Source organism: Apodemus sylvaticus, chromosome 3 (assembly GCF_947179515.1).
Source record: "Apodemus sylvaticus chromosome 3, mApoSyl1.1, whole genome shotgun sequence".
Taxonomy (NCBI): Eukaryota; Metazoa; Chordata; class Mammalia; order Rodentia; family Muridae; genus Apodemus; species Apodemus sylvaticus.
The window spans coordinates 60788810-60805382 of record NC_067474.1 but is presented as its reverse complement, the minus strand read 5'-3'; the positions used below and the strand labels follow the sequence as shown (position 1 = coordinate 60805382).

Genomic DNA, 16573 nt, shown 5'->3' with positions numbered 1-16573 from the left:
ACCATGTAGGTCCCAGGGACTGAACTCAGATCATCAGTCAGGCTCTTTGCCCCACCTGGGCCATCCATCCATCCATCCATCCCCATGACCTGTTTTACACATGTAAAACTTGCACAAATCGTCAACACTGATCCTGCTGGACAGCCACTCCCTTATCCCCTTCTCCCTGGGCCACTGGCTCCTGGACTGCCTTGCTGGGGTGACTCCCGGAATAGCAACTGGTGTTTGTACTCAGTGGGCAGCACAGGTGAAGACAAATCCCAATGCTTACTTTTGGACACAATTATTTAGATAGTAGTATAAGTGCTGTCTCACTCCTATTACAAAGTCTTTAGTTTTTAAAATGAAAACAAAATTTTACCAAAAAATCCAATTTCTCAAGTCAGTTTTTTCAAAGCGGGTTTACAAATGAGAGGTCAGTGGGCGGAATCCCCAAGGGACACCTGGACAAGAGACAAAGCAAACCATTGCCTAGATTTTAGACACAAAGAACTGAATGAGCCAGGCCTGCTCCAGGGGTGGAGACAGGAGCACGGCAAGTTCCCAGAGTCTGGGCTACACAGCGAGACCCCATCTCAAAAAGTAAAAACAAAACAAAGGAACAGAATGAGCAGACACCCAGCTAAGATTTTTTAGTTTCTGCTTTCTTTGACTCTTTACCCTCGCACCACCTGCCTATACACAGATCCCGGATGGCAATCCAAGGCACACTTCTTGAAAAGCAAGTACCCAAAATGACAGTCAGCAGCACAGAAATACCTTGGGCAAAACATGCCAAGGCCAATTAGAGCATCTTGGATCTGAGTGACTCCGTGGCTGTAGGAGGAACTGCCAACCCTGCAAAGACTGAGCTCCGTAGGAAAGACTGCCCACCTATTCCCTGGTGAGCCTGCAGGCAGAGGGCCTCACAAGAAAGCATCAGCAACCAGGCTCCATATAAAGCAATGCCGAAGTTTATTAGCCATAGAAAAAACTGATTTCAAATCAATTCTTATTCTCTGTAAAATAATACACATGAACAGAAAATCAGAAAATCACTACACTTTTGGTCCAAGATATGTTGGGTTTTTTCCTTCTTCTTTTTCTTCAGATGACAGATGGATGTTGCCCAATCTACGATCGCGTGTACTTGCCCCAAATGTGCAGCATAAATACAGAAGCGATGAACAGAAGACTCATCACCAGCACTGGGACAGGGCCCCTGGGAATGAGAAGAGAAGGCGGGCTTACTTCAGTCTCAAGGCAGGCTTACTACTAACGACTGCCCACGGGCAGCGTGGGACCTTGTTCAGAGCCCCCACAGGGCTTTCCAGAACTGACACTGGACAGATGAGCATGGTCAGCGGCTGTGCTGAGATTGGAGGAGGGATGGTCTCCTCTTCTGCTAAAGCACAGCACATTCTACACAAACGAAACCATCTGATGGCCTAGAGATAATCCCTCAGATATGCTAATTTTGTGTGCTTTATAAGTTCTACAATAAAAAGAAAAATTTCCTAAACTCAGAGGTGCAAAAAATCTATTTGCAGACCTTCTCAACTTAACACGTATTACAACAACCTTTCCTGTCTCACTACAGTATATGAGACATGCAGATGAATTACCACACACTGCTTTTGAATCTATGATCCCATTTAACCTGCACAAACTCATGCATCTCATGAGTGAGACAAGCATTAATCTCACCTTACACATGAGGAAACCTGAGGCTCAGACACCCAGGATACAGAGGCCTGAACATCTGCGCATTTGCCTTGTGGAAGGTCTTTTTGTTTCTTTTGTTTTGTTAAGACAGGATCTCTCTGTGTAGACCTGACTATCCCAATACTCACACTGAAACCAGGCTGGCCTTGAACTCACAAGTCCACCTGCCTCTGCTGGCCTGGTACTCTAAAGTACACTAAAGGTGTACACACCACACCCAACAATCTAATCTTCGCACCACATTGCAGGCACTGTGCACTAAACTGACTTGTTGTATCCATGGGCTTAGCGTAGACAGGGAATAGATTTCCTCCATCTGCCTTTCTTTGAATCAAACACTGCTATGAAGAACTGCTTCTGAATGCACCCACGCTGTGAACATTACCGCAAGCACTGCCCTCCCAGCTGCAACTGGAGGCGGAGAAAGGAATCCTTTACTCATGGGGCATTACCGGAGCAGGGCCAGGTGAGGTGCAGTGGGGTCAGGCTGGATCAGACTGGAAAATAAATACTACGGAGATCAAGGCCTCTGCTACGTCATTCTGCAGTTTGTAGTATTAGAGAGCAGGAGGGTTAACATGGTGTGAGCTCCGCCACACTAGTTATCTTCCTCCCTTACTGCCGGGCACACACTAACGTCAGCCGGAGCAGAGCGGAAGAGCCAGCTCTCGAGGGGCATGGAGGGAGGCTGCCTGGCATTCACAAGCTTGCCTGTGCCCGTTCCTGACCTTCAAGTCTGTCTCCCCATCTGTAAAGAGGTGATACAGCACCACCTTAGAGCTACACACACACCTGGCAGGCTTGCGGCAGGGTCTCAGGAAACAATACTGTCAACCTGAAAATCTTCACAGAATACCCAGGAGGAGCCAAAGACAAGCTGGAAGGTGCTGGCAGATAGACTTTAGGTAGGACTTCTCTACTGAGACCGCTCACCCGCGCACCCACGCACATTTCTCTGACATGGTTAGGATACTGCTTATGAAACTTCAAGGGACAGTTTCTAACAATTCCTGCAAGGACCACCACAACTGAAGAGCTCGAAGGGCAGGCATGAGCCAGACTAGCCCATATAAGGGTTTCCCACCTTTCTGAGGAATTTAAAATGAGTTCTAGGGCCACTGGGAAGAGCAAGGAAATACAAGGCTGTTCCTCCAACACTAAGACAATCACCAAAGGCTGTCAGAGCACCACCAGCTCACACCCCCCACACACACACAGAGATGAAGAAATGCTTCAAAAACATATTCTTAGAAGATGACAGTGGGGGTGGGGAAGGGGGGGGACAACACTAGCCAGGCCTGGTCACATAACACCTGTCGTCCCAGTGCCTAGGACTAAGGTAGCAAGAGTGGGTCCAGATTAGTCTGGCTGGCTACACTGTAAGACCCTGCCCCCCCCCCCAAAAAATGTAATATGAAAAAATTTCAATAAATGAATTAAACCAAATCCCATAAGTTATAGGGAAATCTTCATAAACTAAATCTGTAATGGAAGCCAAATCAATTAAACTAGCTGAATTTTTGTCTCTTTTCTACCAGACAGGCAGTAGAGGAAGGTTGGGTCCCAACAGTCAGGTCTGCTCTGCCGCCTACCATTTGTGTCTGAGTACCTCACTACCTCTGAGACTCCTTCCTCATCTGCAAAATGGCGCAGTTCCTACCTCAGGAAGGCTGGTCAGATCAAAACAGAAAAGATACTAAGTTTTCTTAAAAATAGCAAACACTACAAAGGAGAGAGGTTTGCTGTTGTTATCCTCATCCTTTAGCCCCCGGTTTAGTCAGGAAGAGCAGGCAAGGGTGCTGTGGTACCAGACAACCTGGCCTAAGACATAAATGAGGCACAGGGCAGAGCTGCCTGTCGGTCAGTCCTCCTCAGAGGTCCTGAGTCCTCCCAAGGCTAAGCTTGGAAACTGATGTGTTCACCCCTGGGTCCACCCACCCTCCCACAGCAAGGAGGCCAAGGAGCTTTGGGTAACATAACATAACGGGAGATTTCCATTAGGCTGTAGCAATATCAGCTTCTGCCTCAAGACAGCTTTGAAAAATCCCCCAATTCCCATTCAAATGTTCCCCCCCCCCCCCCCGGGTCTCGGTGTGGGGCAGGAGAACCAAAAGAAGAGCGATTTCCTCTGAGGAAGCAGCTTCCATCCAGGTCCTGTTCCTGCTGTTTACCCTGACAGGAGGCTCCATCTTTAAATCACTCCAGAAAGGTACCCTCTGGCACCTTAATCGGTCGGTCAGTTGATGAGCAGGGAAGCCAGACCCAGCCCACCAGGCACATGCAGCTGCAGGGTATCATGTCAGACCCAGCTCCCACACCTCGGTCACCAGGGCACACAAGTCCATTGCTTACACTTTGAGCCCCGGGGAATCTTCCGTGTAGAATCTCCACATTCCCCCTGTCCCTGCAGAGGTGCTGCGGCCTGCGCTCCGGGTTCCACAGCTGGCATTTTTTCTGTAAGGGGCAAAAAAAATAGTAGGTTTACTCAGAAGTCCTTCTAATAACATACTATATGCTTCTAGTATACAGGCTTTAAAAAAAAAAAAAAAGAGCAAGACCTTCTTTACTAGAATAAACTCAAGCCTACTGTTGCCTCTCTGATCTTATGTTCTAGGACTGAGTACTACCTGTCAGGTGGCAATGTGTACACTAACTGCCTTTACCATACCTTGCCTTCTCAGGGGACAGTGTGACTCATAGGGACAAGTGTCTTCATAGGGACTTCTGGGAAATAAACCCATCTATAAATGCCCTTAATTTATATAAAATTTCATTTTAAAGAGATTATTTGAAAAGATGGTTTAAAATAACTGCACTTGCTTCAAAATTAAGAAAAGACATTGAGGGGCTGGAGAGATGGCTCAGCAGTTAAAAGCACCAACTGTTCTTCCAGAGGTCCTGAGTTCAATTCCCAGCAACCACATGGTGGCTCCATCAGAAGACAGCTACAGTGAACTCACATACAATAAATAAATAAATAAATAAATGAATAAATAAATAAATAAATAAATCTTAAAAAAAAAAAAAGACAGAGAACTGTAATTATATCAAGGTCCCCAAAATGGGGACTACAAGTGATGAATGAGTACTCTGTAACATGCATGAGCTACTTTGATATACTGACCGTCAGTCTTGGAGGAACAGGGGTAAAAAGCAAACTTGTTCTTTTCAAAAGGATGATGGCTGGTGCACAGAGCCATCATGGCAGACTGAAGACATGGACACTTAGGAACAGACACAGACCCAGACTCAGACTCTCCTAGCAACAATCCTCCTGTAGGACGGGGCACTGCCCAACCCTGTGCTAGAGTGGCAAAGCACGGACCCGAGCACTGGGTGACAGGAAGAAATCCAAAAGAAATCTTTAGCTGTATAATTATGCCACAAGTGTTAAGTATGAAAAAAGAACGTCCTGTCTGGCAAATCCCAATCCTCTCTCTATTCAACCCCACTCCTGTGGGGGCTGCTGACCCACCTCACCCCACCGCAGCCTTGGCATGACATTCTGAATGCAGAAATCCTGTCTAGAGCCAAGGAGGCACATCCTACCACAAGTGGACGATTAGAGCCTTGGTCCAGTATGACTCCAACTGTACTCATGGCAACTCTGGCGGCAGTCAGTACCCATGATTTGCGTCTACTCTGCGAGTGAATGACATTTCAGATACATTAGTTATAGGCTGCAGTAGCCTGGAAACATACAACTCCATGTATGACTGCTTCTGTGGGAAGGCTGATTGTAAATAACAAAAAAAGATGTACGCGGTGTGCAAACGCCTCCCTGGGCAGGCATGTCACTAATCTGGAAAGTGGGGACCTGAAATCTTCTCTGTTTATAAAACAGGAGTTGCAGGTATGGCCAAAGATAAGCCAGTGCCACATGGGAAGTTACCACCTGAGTCACAACTACCACCACCACGTGCTTGCCACTGTCCGAAGCACAAGCCCTGAATTTAGTTCTCTTCAATGCTGGAACTTCAAGACCCCTACAGAAAGCAGTAGGATTGGTTGTTGCTGTTACTTCTGCCACTGGCAGTGGGAGAGAGCAGAGAGAGGATCTGAAAAGCAGAGTCCACAGAAACACCAAACTGGGCTCACAATATGCCTCAGTACCTTAACTGGGACACTAGCTGAGGTGCCTAACAGGGCCCACTTTAATTTCATAACTTTCAATGACGTCTACATCTTCTTCCCGCACTTTTAACCAAATGCTGTTCACCCTAACCACGTGCATGCTTTGGTCTACCGCTATGGCTGCTGGCTCATGCTGGAGAGACCCCAGTTCACTGACCCGCCCAGCCACTTGCTGTTCCTTTAGCCTGGGAGGCCCGTCTTCCCCAGACCAGCCTGCCACTCGCTCCTTGCACCTTATGGGTCTCTATGAGCCACTCACCCTGAACACTCTTTCCGAACTATCCACCTTGCCTCTTTCCTCGCCCAGCTTCCCTAATTTGTTGCCTTCCTCTCTTGAAATGCCATGACCTATTTATTTGCCCTGGTTTCTCATGGCCTCCACACTGGGAAGAAGCTCACAGCACCCAGACAAACCCTAGCTATCTTTCTTACAAATACACTATCCACTGTAAAGCAAGGCTCGACATGACAGACCTGTAGCTATTATTTCAGAACTGTCTTAACATCCCTGACTATTCCACCATCTTAAACTTGTAATTTCCATCACTTCTGCAGGAACACCGTAAGTTGGCATCATCCCGTGGCAGCTTCCTTTCCCATCGTACTGTGCAGAGCAAGGGCTCCAACCCCAGCTTACCCTTAAATCCCACACACTTCTTCTCTGAGGCCTTATTATTACTATCACATCATTCAGAGAGATAGAAATGGCACACTACAGAGCCCAAGTATCACTAACCATAGCTTCAACTTCTTCTCAAAGAATGGACATATTAGATAGCCAACAATGATCACAATCACCTAACCATCAACAAGTTTCTAGGATGAATTTTGTACTCTCCGTGCATATCACACACTCACTAGCATGTGTGAATGAATTCTGTACACACCATACATATAGCCACTGGCTGTCTAGTATTACAGGCCCTACAATACCAGAACCTAGAAGTCATCCTTATTCATAACCTTCAAAGTTACATCTGTCACCTCACCTGTGCACTGGTTGCCTCATTTTTATTTATTATCTTTTGATAATTTCATAATTAGGTACCTTCTGGTTCCCTAAGAACTCTCAGATGGCCAAATGTCCCTACTAATTCCTCTTAAACAAAAACCAAGCCCCCAAACAACTATACCCACCTACAAGAGTAGACCCAAAAGTCTCTGAAATCCCAGCTAGCAACAGCAAGCACCCCAGGCCCATACAACCTAAACCATAGCTCAACATCCTTTCCCTGAATATCTTAGTGACAGAACACTCACAATTCCTCGGGGTCATCTTGCGATTTCTGACAGTTCTATTACAACTTCCCCCTCTGAGCCGCAACCTGTTACACATATGTCCAAACCACCTAGCTTAGATTGCAGATTTAGATTTTCTACTGCAGTCAGCAAGTCCTTCACGTCCTCTTTTGCTGTTGTTTGTGTTGTGCTTGGTGGGTCGTGCTAGGGATCACAGCCTTAAACACACACGTTAGGCAAGTTCTCTATTACTGAGCTATCTACTCAGGATACCCTGAAGTCTTCCTCTTCACATTCTTAAGGGTAGCTTTAAAGTACCCCTTTGCATTTTCAAGGTCTACTCCTCTCTACAAAAACTCTTATTAGTCATCCGTCAAACACAGCAATATGGCTGATTCCTTCAGTCAACATTTTATTGTGGTAGGATTTAAGACAGGAGCTGGGAAAGAGGGCTTGGGTTCTGCCAAAGCAGAGGAGACAAACATGTAGACATAAATAGTGGTATACTATTACAACTATAATACTAGCACATAGGAGGTGAAGGAAGGATAATATAAGTTCAACCCTAGGTTGTGTGAGACTGTCTAAAGAGAAACTAATAATGATAATAATAATTATTAATAATGGTAGTGAGTTCAGAATTGCTGGCTCACAGGAGGGAGAGAGGAGAGGCCTGGATCCCTCTGAAGGCCTCCTTTTTTAACAGGCAGCACCAGAAACTTACAGAGAAGCTAAGGGGAAGAGTAACAGCAGGCTGGAGGATGGACAGTGGTGGAAAGACAAAGCAGAGGCTGATGGCTAAACTGGCGGACAGAAATGGAGGAAGAAAGTAGTGAGGTCTTCCTGTGAAGTATGGCATATACATCTGTACAGACAAGTCACACCAAATTAAAAAAATTAAAAAGTCTCTGGAGGTCTGTAAATAAGCAGTGACATTTAACAGGGGAGACGCTAAAGCTGGAGGAACGGCTGAGAGGTTAAGAATACCTGTTGCTCCTGCAGAGAACTCCAAATCAGTCCCCAGTACTCAAAAGGTGGCTCACAATCACTCATAACTGCAGTTTCAGGTGACCTCCAAGGGCACCAGGAAAGAAAGTGATGTACTCACACACACACACACACACACACACATATGTGCATGCAACACATACACACACGTACAAGATAGACTTAAAAAGAAAGACACACACAGCTGGGATAGGGACCCTGGGTAAAAGACTGCTGTGTAACACAAATTTTGTTAAACTGAGTGTGTATGGGACCTTCATATGGAAGACTGAGAGGTAAAGCCTCAGACACACCAGCCTTACACCAACCCTTTTCCTAAAGTTGTTACAGATCCTTGTCTAATTTAACTTACCTATAACTAAAGTGGCGCGTGCAGCTCATCAAGGAGAGGAAAACCATGCTTCCCTTCTAAAGGGCCTTTAATTAACTGGATGGCCACGTCAGCTCGGGCTCACCCGGCCCTTATGAATCTTCCCATCCTGGAACTCCTTCCAGCATTGCAAATTCCTGGGGTCCTTCGCCTCTCCCAGCCATAGCAGGGGCCGCCACCATCACCACCCCACTACCACCACCCAGCCACTTACCTCTGGCGGACAGTGGATCCCGCAGCCCGTGCGGCCACCGCTTTGCTTGGAGAGCGCCCAGAGGAGCCCACGTTGGTGCCACTGGGCGTTGGACCCGGCTGCAGAGAGAAGCAGACAGTGAACATCGCGGGTCGGGTCCTCTTCACACCCCCGACCCTACACCCACCCGAGAACCAGGGAAGAGCAATGAGGTCCCAGAAAGAGAGGGAGAGCAAGACGGGCTAGTGCGCCCCAAGAAAGCGGGAACCGCGCACCATGTTAATGTCTAAGAACAGTGGGTACAGGAGGCAGGAAGAAGGTAATCGGGAAGTTGCGGAGCACTCAGAACACTAGTAGTGCCTGGCTCTGGGACCGCCCCCGGCCGGCTGGCAGGGTCTTAGCAGACTCTAGGATGTCGTGGCTGTCCTAATATATGCCTGTAAAAATTATGCTGAGAACAACTGGGCCGTGTGAAAGTACAGACCTTTCGCTTCTTTTATTGAATTTATTTAGCGTCTTTCATATGGTCAAACAACGCCAAATTGAAAGCTTTGGACAAGTTCACACGAGAAAGTAAGTCAGGCATTTTCTTAGCGCCCACAGATTTATCGCTGATGTGTCCTAAACTGACGCAGGCGTAGTTGCGCAGGGTCGGCTTTCAGCAGCCAGCAGGGACCAGGGGCGGAGCTTTTCGGAGCTTGCAGAAGCTCGCGCGGAGAGCGCAGGCGCGGCTGATCGACCATGGCCGAAAACCTGTACCGAGCCCGTTCCCGGGTTTACAGCCCATCTGTGCTGTTTCTGCACCCAGACATGGGTATAGGCGGTGCCGAGCGGCTAGTGCTGGACGCGGCGCTGGCGCTGCAGGAGTACGGCTGTCAGGTGAAGATATGGACCGCGCACTACGACCCGAACCACTGCTTCCTTGAGACTCGCGAGCTCTCGGTGCAATGCGCAGGGGACTGGCTGCCTCGCAGCCTGGGCTGGGGCGGCCGCGGCGCCGCCATCTGCTCCTACGTGCGCATGGTCTTTCTGGCGCTCTACGTGCTGTTTCTCTCCGGGGAGGAGTTCGACGTGGTGGTGTGCGACCAGGTGAGGCCGCCACTAATTCTTGGCTGGGGGAGGGACCTCTGATCTAGGTTTTCAGGAACTGTCCAGCAGGAGTCCCCAGGGAGAGAACGGCCACCAGTTTTAGTATGGATAGACCCTTTAAAATGGCAGGTCGCAGGGACATCTCTTCCCCGCCCCCTTCCTTTCGTTGAAGATCCTTGAGATAGGGCTGACGTGCCTACATTTTAAATGTTTAGCCTTGGGACTAAAATGATTGGATCCCGGTGGTTGCTGGCATTAACAGTCGCCTTCCGGCCACACCTTGTATGTAACTCTATTTACTCTTCTTCCTTCTCTGTAATTCCTTTTGTCTCTGTTTCCACGTCCCAGCTATCCCACCCTCTCCAGTCTTCCTAATACCGCCATTCCAGTACTTAGCAGTGTTGTGGATTAAAGTCAAACTAAGCATACCATGTCCCCCATTAGAACTTTACCACAGTCCCCTTTGGTCTTTGGAGAAAAATCCAATTATTTTGTCTATACAAGTCCTGAGCTTGCATATGGAAACCAGAAGTCAGCTAATCTCCACCTGAACATTGGAATCAGGCTCTCTCGCTGAACCTGGAACTGAAAGATTGAGCTAGACTTTTGGACAGGTATGCAAGCAATACCCTGCATTCCTGGACCCAACTCCTCACACACACACACCCCTTTTTTTTTTTTTTAAATCGAGAAGTAATATTTACCCAGGAGTAAAAGATCAAATCAGAAGTATAATGTAAAAATTCCCTGTCCCCATCCTTGAGAGGGCCACTGTCAGCAGGGCCTTCTGCATATTTCCAGAAATGATGTGTGGCCATGGTAGTATATGTGTCAGTTTCCTGCTGCATCTTACTTGTATATAACTAAGATTTGTTTTACCTGCCATTGGACACTTTGCTTTTGTTCTGCAAAAATTTGAAACATCTTGCTTATTGATATTCAAGATCCACATCAGTCTCTTCAGTGGCTGGAAAGTCCCCTATCTGTAAATATTCCAGTCTTCCCTAAAAGGCACTGACATTGGTGTGTGTGTGTGTGTGGTGTGTGATCCTAGATGTGGCACTAGATGTGACATTCTCACACTTCATTCATCTCACTTCTTACACAGTGCTCTGAGGAAACTCCTGCGAGCTGTGGTCATAGAGCAGTTCATTGTAAATGTCAGTAACACTTCCCACTTTACTTCTAATGGTGTCACCGTATTCTCCCACAGTCTGTACTTGGCTACCCAGGGCTCTAATCCACAATGGATGCCACTGTACTCTAACCAAGCTGACAGGTGGAAAGAGCCACCGTTGTTCCAGGGGGTCTTTAGTTCTGATCCTGAGCCGCACTGCAGCACCTGAGGAAGCTATATGCTCATGCTCGTGGTTAATGCAGACACTTACCCAGATGCTATGGATTCCGTAATGCCAGGCAGCTAGGCAGCCGGAATAGGATTGTGGCCAAGGTGGTTGGGGCGACCAGTCACTTACCTACTGTTTTACCTTGGTTAGGTGTCTGCCTGTATCCCGGTGTTCAAACTGGCCAGACGGCGGAAGAGGGTCCTATTTTACTGTCACTTCCCAGATCTGCTGCTTACTCAGAGAAATTCAGCTCTGAAGAAGTTCTACAGGGCCCCCATCGACTGGATCGAGGAATACACCACGGGCATGGCAGATCGTATCTTGGTCAACAGCCAGTACACGGCTTCCGTCTTTAAGGAGACCTTCAAGACCCTGTCTCACAGAAATCCTGATGTCCTCTACCCATCTCTGAATATCGGCAGCTTTGACTTGGCTATTCCTGAAAAGATAGATGACCTAGTCCCCAAGGGGAAACAATTCCTCTTCCTCTCTATCAACCGCTACGAAAGGAAGAAAAACCTGCCCTTGGCGCTGAGCTCCCTAGTCCAGCTTCGTGCTCGGTTGCCATCTCAGGAGTGGGAGAAGGTTCATCTGTTCATGGCTGGTGGCTATGATGATCGGATCCCAGAGAACGTGGAGCACTATAAGGAGCTGAAGAAAATAGTCCAAGAGTCGGACCTCGAGCGGCACGTGACCTTCCTGCGGTCCTTCTCAGACAGACAGAAGATCTCGCTCCTCCACGGCTGCCTGTGTGTGCTCTACACGCCGAGCCATGAGCACTTCGGCATCGTCCCTCTGGAGGCTATGTACATGCAGTGCCCGGTCATCGCTGTCAATAATGGCGGGCCCTTGGAGTCCATCGTCCACAAGGTCACCGGGTTTCTGTGTGAGCCTGACCCAGTGCACTTCTCAGAAGCCATGGAGAAGTTCATCCACAAACCATCCCTAAAGGCGACAATGGGCCTCGCTGGAAAAGCCAGGGTGGCAGAGAAGTTCTCCGCTGATGCATTCGCAGATCAGCTCTACCAGTATGTCACCAAACTGGTGTAGTCGGAGAGTGTGATGTAGGGTCTGTATGCTACATGCACTGCAATCCCTCTTAAGGGTTGTAGAAGGCACCTTTGAAACCAAAAGGGGGGAACAAAGGAGCTAGAATCTAGTGCTAGTGAGATTTTTTTTTTTTTAAGTAGACTCGAGTCTTGAATGTGAGCCACCTGCCCACCACACCTACCTGTCATTTTCTGGAATATTCTTAATGCTGTAATCATTCCAAGTCTCATCAGTATTGTTGAAATCAGTATGGTGGAAATCTGCTGCTAGCAGACTATTTTAATTCTATTTTTCTGGATTATTGTTCCTTTATAAAGGTTTAATCATCCAGTGCCTTAATTGGCTTTAGTAGTTTGTGTCTTACCATCGTCACAGTCAGTTGATTTGACTTCAGAGTGTAGTGGGAACAGGGCCACTGTGGTTCCCATGCTCAGTTTACTTAAAGTGTTCTCTAGTAGCTGCTAGGAAACTTTTGTTGGAATTATGGCTGGGTCCATAGAGAGAATGCTCAGTATTATTTATTGTTTTTGGTTTTGTTTTGTTTTGTTTTTTGTTTTTACTGCAACTTGACAATAAAAGATGTTTGACATCAGAGGAGAATAGAACATTAGGTCTGGGCCTGGTGCTCTGACTTCGTCTTGTTAAATAATTAAACCTGAAGTCGGAAGACTAGGGTAAACCGGATAGTTGACATGAAGGAATATCATCACACACATTTTGGCTTACCGTGTCAGAACTACACACGCTTGGCCTTATTTCTTTGAGCCTGTGGCAGAACAGTATATTGAGGCAGGAAGCAAAGACAGAAAGGGTCTAATATCCCTTTCTAGAAAATATCCCCTGATGGCCCAATGCTCTTCCATTAGTCCTCACTGCTAACCGTCCTGTCACCTCTCAGTAACAATGTGGGCCGGAGACCAAGGCTCAGGGCACAGGCCTTTGGGAGCTGTATTAGAGTTCTCCAGAATAACAAACAGCACTTACAGAATGAATTTACAGAAGAAGAACGTCTTACAGGCTTCTGTCCAGCCAATCCAACAATGAACAGAAAGTCCAGAAATTCAGTAGGTGTTCAATCCATGAGGTCGGATGTCTCAGCTGGTCTTCAGTATACACTGGAATCCCAAAGTAGGCTCTAGTGCCGGGGAAGGGGTGGACTTGCTAGCAAGGCAAGGACAAGCAAGCAAAGAGCGAAAGCTTCCTACTTCCATGTCCTTATATAGGCTGCTAGGGCAAGGCATGGCACAGATGAGAGGCCTGTCTTCCCGCTTGAAGATCAGGATTAAAGGAAGAGAGAGCTACCAACTTCAAATTAAGCAAAAATCCCTCCCAGGTGTTTCCCTCCATTGTTAGATTTTAGCTCATTCCAGATGGAATCAAGTTGACAACCAAGAAAGGCCACCACCGGGGACACTCCACGTCTGAACTGTGCCGAGCTTCGTATTTTAGACATGTTTCTTAATGTTATTGGCGTCTCCAGCCCTCTTAGTGTTTGTATTGTATTCTCTGCAGAATTTAGCATGCCAGTGTTTCCTGTCCTTCACGTAAATGCCTTCGTGTGAAGCTTGCTTGACGCTCCCCCCTTACCTCTCAACTCCCCTATCCCCGTGACACTGCCCAGTAATAACTGTTCGTTGTTGTTTACCTGTTGCTTGTAAGTGCAAGTATTAAAGCAATTTTAAGGCTAAGTTCACCTGTAAGAATATAATAAATACCTGTAATCAGATGGTCCAGTTTATGGTTGCGAGCACAGAGCCGGAACAGCCCGCCTGACTTAGAGGGTCAACTTCTTCATCTGTGTAGTGGGATAATTGCCCTGTCATACTTCCCTGGAAGGTTTATTGTGACAGATTTTGACAGTAGACACAGTGCAGAAATAATACATGGTATAAGTGTTAGCCTCTACCTTTAACCTTTGGAGGTTAAAAATGCCTAGAAGTTCCTTGTGAACTCAGGCTACAGTGAGAGACCACTTTGTTGAGTCTCTGTAGAGATGCAGTTTTAGTTTAAATCTGTATCTCAGGAGTATTTTTTCCAAGCACAATAGCAAAAAGGAGCTTCACCAAATAAGGATGTCATGCCTCGTTCTATGGGATTTGGTTTCCCTAGTGTTTCGGGAGATCCAGTAAAGTAGGTCTTCCCAATTTTGTGGTTTGGTTCATATATTTGAAAATTACAGCCTTTTGGGGAAAACCTGATGGCTCTGACCCTTTGATTCAAGACTGGTGGAATTGGTTGCATGATCTTCGATAATGACTCACTGCAAGCACAAAATCTATTGCTTCTTTTGAGTGTTTAGCATTCTAAAATGAACCCTGTGTTCCTGACACTTGTCTTCCTTGTCCTGAGGTTGTGGATAAACAGGAAACGTCCCAGGCCTAGACAGACTGCGGAGTCCTACCTGCTCTGAATGTCTTGATTCTAGGCTCCTAGATAAACGGCTGACAGTGGAGCTTTCCCCATGGGGTGTCCAGAACTTACAAGACTGCATTCAGTAGAGAAATAGCGCGGACCTCTGGAATTGACTTGTGGCTTCATCAGTAGAAATTCTAGCATTAGGGAACCAGCGCTTTTCAGCATACTGCCAGAGATGCCCAGTAGACATTCATTTAATCCTCATATGAAATCCAATGCCCCTTTGCAGATGGAGGGTAAACTATTTGCTTCAGCGCAGCCTGAAAATTCTGAGGCCCAAGCCCCACCCTACCTGCTTAAGTCTTCAAACTCAATGCTTGTCCACCTCACCCCTCCCTCCACAGCACTGCTACTGTGCTTGCTTGGCCCCTGGGCTCACAAAGCCTTCATTGTTACTTACCACTTGATCCTTGGGTGGTCTGAGGTTGGTGTGATTCTCCATCATCCTCAAAAGGCCCAGACAAAACCACAACCAAGTGGACTCAGTTGAAATGCATCAGAGCCAGGGTTCAACCCGTCTTGCCTCTAAACCTCAGACTGGCCGGGATTTCTCAGTTTGCCTGAGACATGAACACCACATCCCTCACACATGCACACCCAGTTAGGGTGAGGAAGGCCGTATACACAGAAGATACGAACTTGCTCAGTGGCAGGCTGTGTCATTGCTGTTCTTCCTCATGATGTCCCCATGGCCTCTGATCTTTTCTGTGTGGTCTAAAGGCTTGTAGAGCTCACCCTGGGTTGCCATGTGTCCTTCATAACATCTTTCAAAGGCAGTTATAGGTACCTTGAGGGTGGGAAATCAGATGTATATCTGGAGAAGTAGTTACACTGTAATTGAAGCCTGGGGCCTTAGTCTTAGTTTGGGTTTTATTGCTGCAAAGAGACAACCATGACCATAACTATTTATAAAGAACACATTTAATCGGGGCTGGTTTACAGTTCAGAGATGTAGTCCATTATAATCATGGTGGGAAGCATGGGGGCGTGCAGGCAGGCATGGGAACAGTAAAGGTTGCTGAGAGTTGATCTGAAGACAACAAAGGAGACTATATACCACACTGGGCATAGCTTGAACATAGGAGACCTCAGAGCCTACCCCTGCAGTGACACACACTTCCTTCAACAAAGCCACGCCTACTCCAAGGCCACACCTCCTAAAATGCCACTCCCTGTGGGCCATGCATTGAAACACATGAGTCTCTAGGGCCATACCTATTCCAAACACAACTGGGTTTCAGGACAGCCTAGGACAAGAGTTTCTCAGTTGTGCCCACGCCTCTCCACCACCTTCTAAGCTGCTGCAGGAACCTGTTTCACTCTGCCTGCTCTGCATCAAGCACCATTGCCGCCGCCCTTCACTCACTCACCCAGTCTGTCGTCCCGTCCCGAGTCTCAGCCGCTGGCAGCAAGTCTTCACACCTGTCACTAACTGCCCTGAGACTTCCTTTCTGTGCAGTGCAGCGCCCGGAAGCTGCCCGACACCCAGCCTAGTTTGTTCTTATGCAGGTGAATAGCAAGCAGGAGAGAGGGAAGCCGCCTGTCTGAAGGGACAGCCGCGGCCCTCCTTTGTCTCTGTGGAGCCCTCTTCCAGCATCTCCACCACACCTATACTCACTTATCTCTTGCACATCTGAATTTGCTCCTTCATTCCTAAGCCCAGCTCAGCCCCCCTGCAGCTCTGTGCCCCATGGAGGGCCACCCTCTGGACGGCAGCACCGGTACATCTTCAGGGTGGAAGGTAAGGAGCTTTCCCAATGGCAAGTAACTGAACAGATTGGTTACACAGCCAGTGTGGAATGTGAGAAGTAGAGGTTAGGGGAGGGGTATGGGGAGCATTCCAAGCCACCTGGAGCCAAAGGTGCTCGAGCCAGCAGCTCCCCAGGATCCATAAGGCCAGGACCATGAAGGGAAGAAGTCTACAGTAAAGGGGACCAGGCTTTATTGTTTTGCTTTATTGGTTTGTTTGGGGTTTTTAAATTTTGTTATGTTTTCTTATTTTGTGTTTGTTAGTTGGTTTTTGTT

The 16573-nt window shown here is 47.4% G+C and overlaps 2 protein-coding genes across 2 annotated transcripts; one reads left to right on the top strand and one right to left on the bottom strand.

Moving 5' to 3' along the window:
* Positions 1–937: 937 nt before the first annotated feature.
* On the bottom strand, positions 938–9041 carry Sec61b (SEC61 translocon subunit beta). Its single transcript, XM_052176468.1, has 4 exons — positions 8924–9041; positions 8670–8767; positions 4057–4158; positions 938–1201 (listed from the first exon to the last, which is right to left on the bottom strand). The coding sequence occupies exons 1-4, from the start codon at positions 8924–8926 to the stop codon at positions 1114–1116; spliced, it is 291 nt and encodes a 96-aa protein (XP_052032428.1). The 5' UTR covers positions 8927–9041; the 3' UTR covers positions 938–1113.
* A 274-nt stretch (positions 9042–9315) lies between these two features.
* Positions 9316–13859, top strand: Alg2 (ALG2 alpha-1,3/1,6-mannosyltransferase). The gene is made up of 2 exons (XM_052176467.1): positions 9316–9737; positions 11234–13859. The coding sequence occupies exons 1-2, from the start codon at positions 9390–9392 to the stop codon at positions 12131–12133; spliced, it is 1248 nt and encodes a 415-aa protein (XP_052032427.1). The 5' UTR covers positions 9316–9389; the 3' UTR covers positions 12134–13859.
* The last annotated feature ends 2714 nt before the right edge of the window (positions 13860–16573 follow it).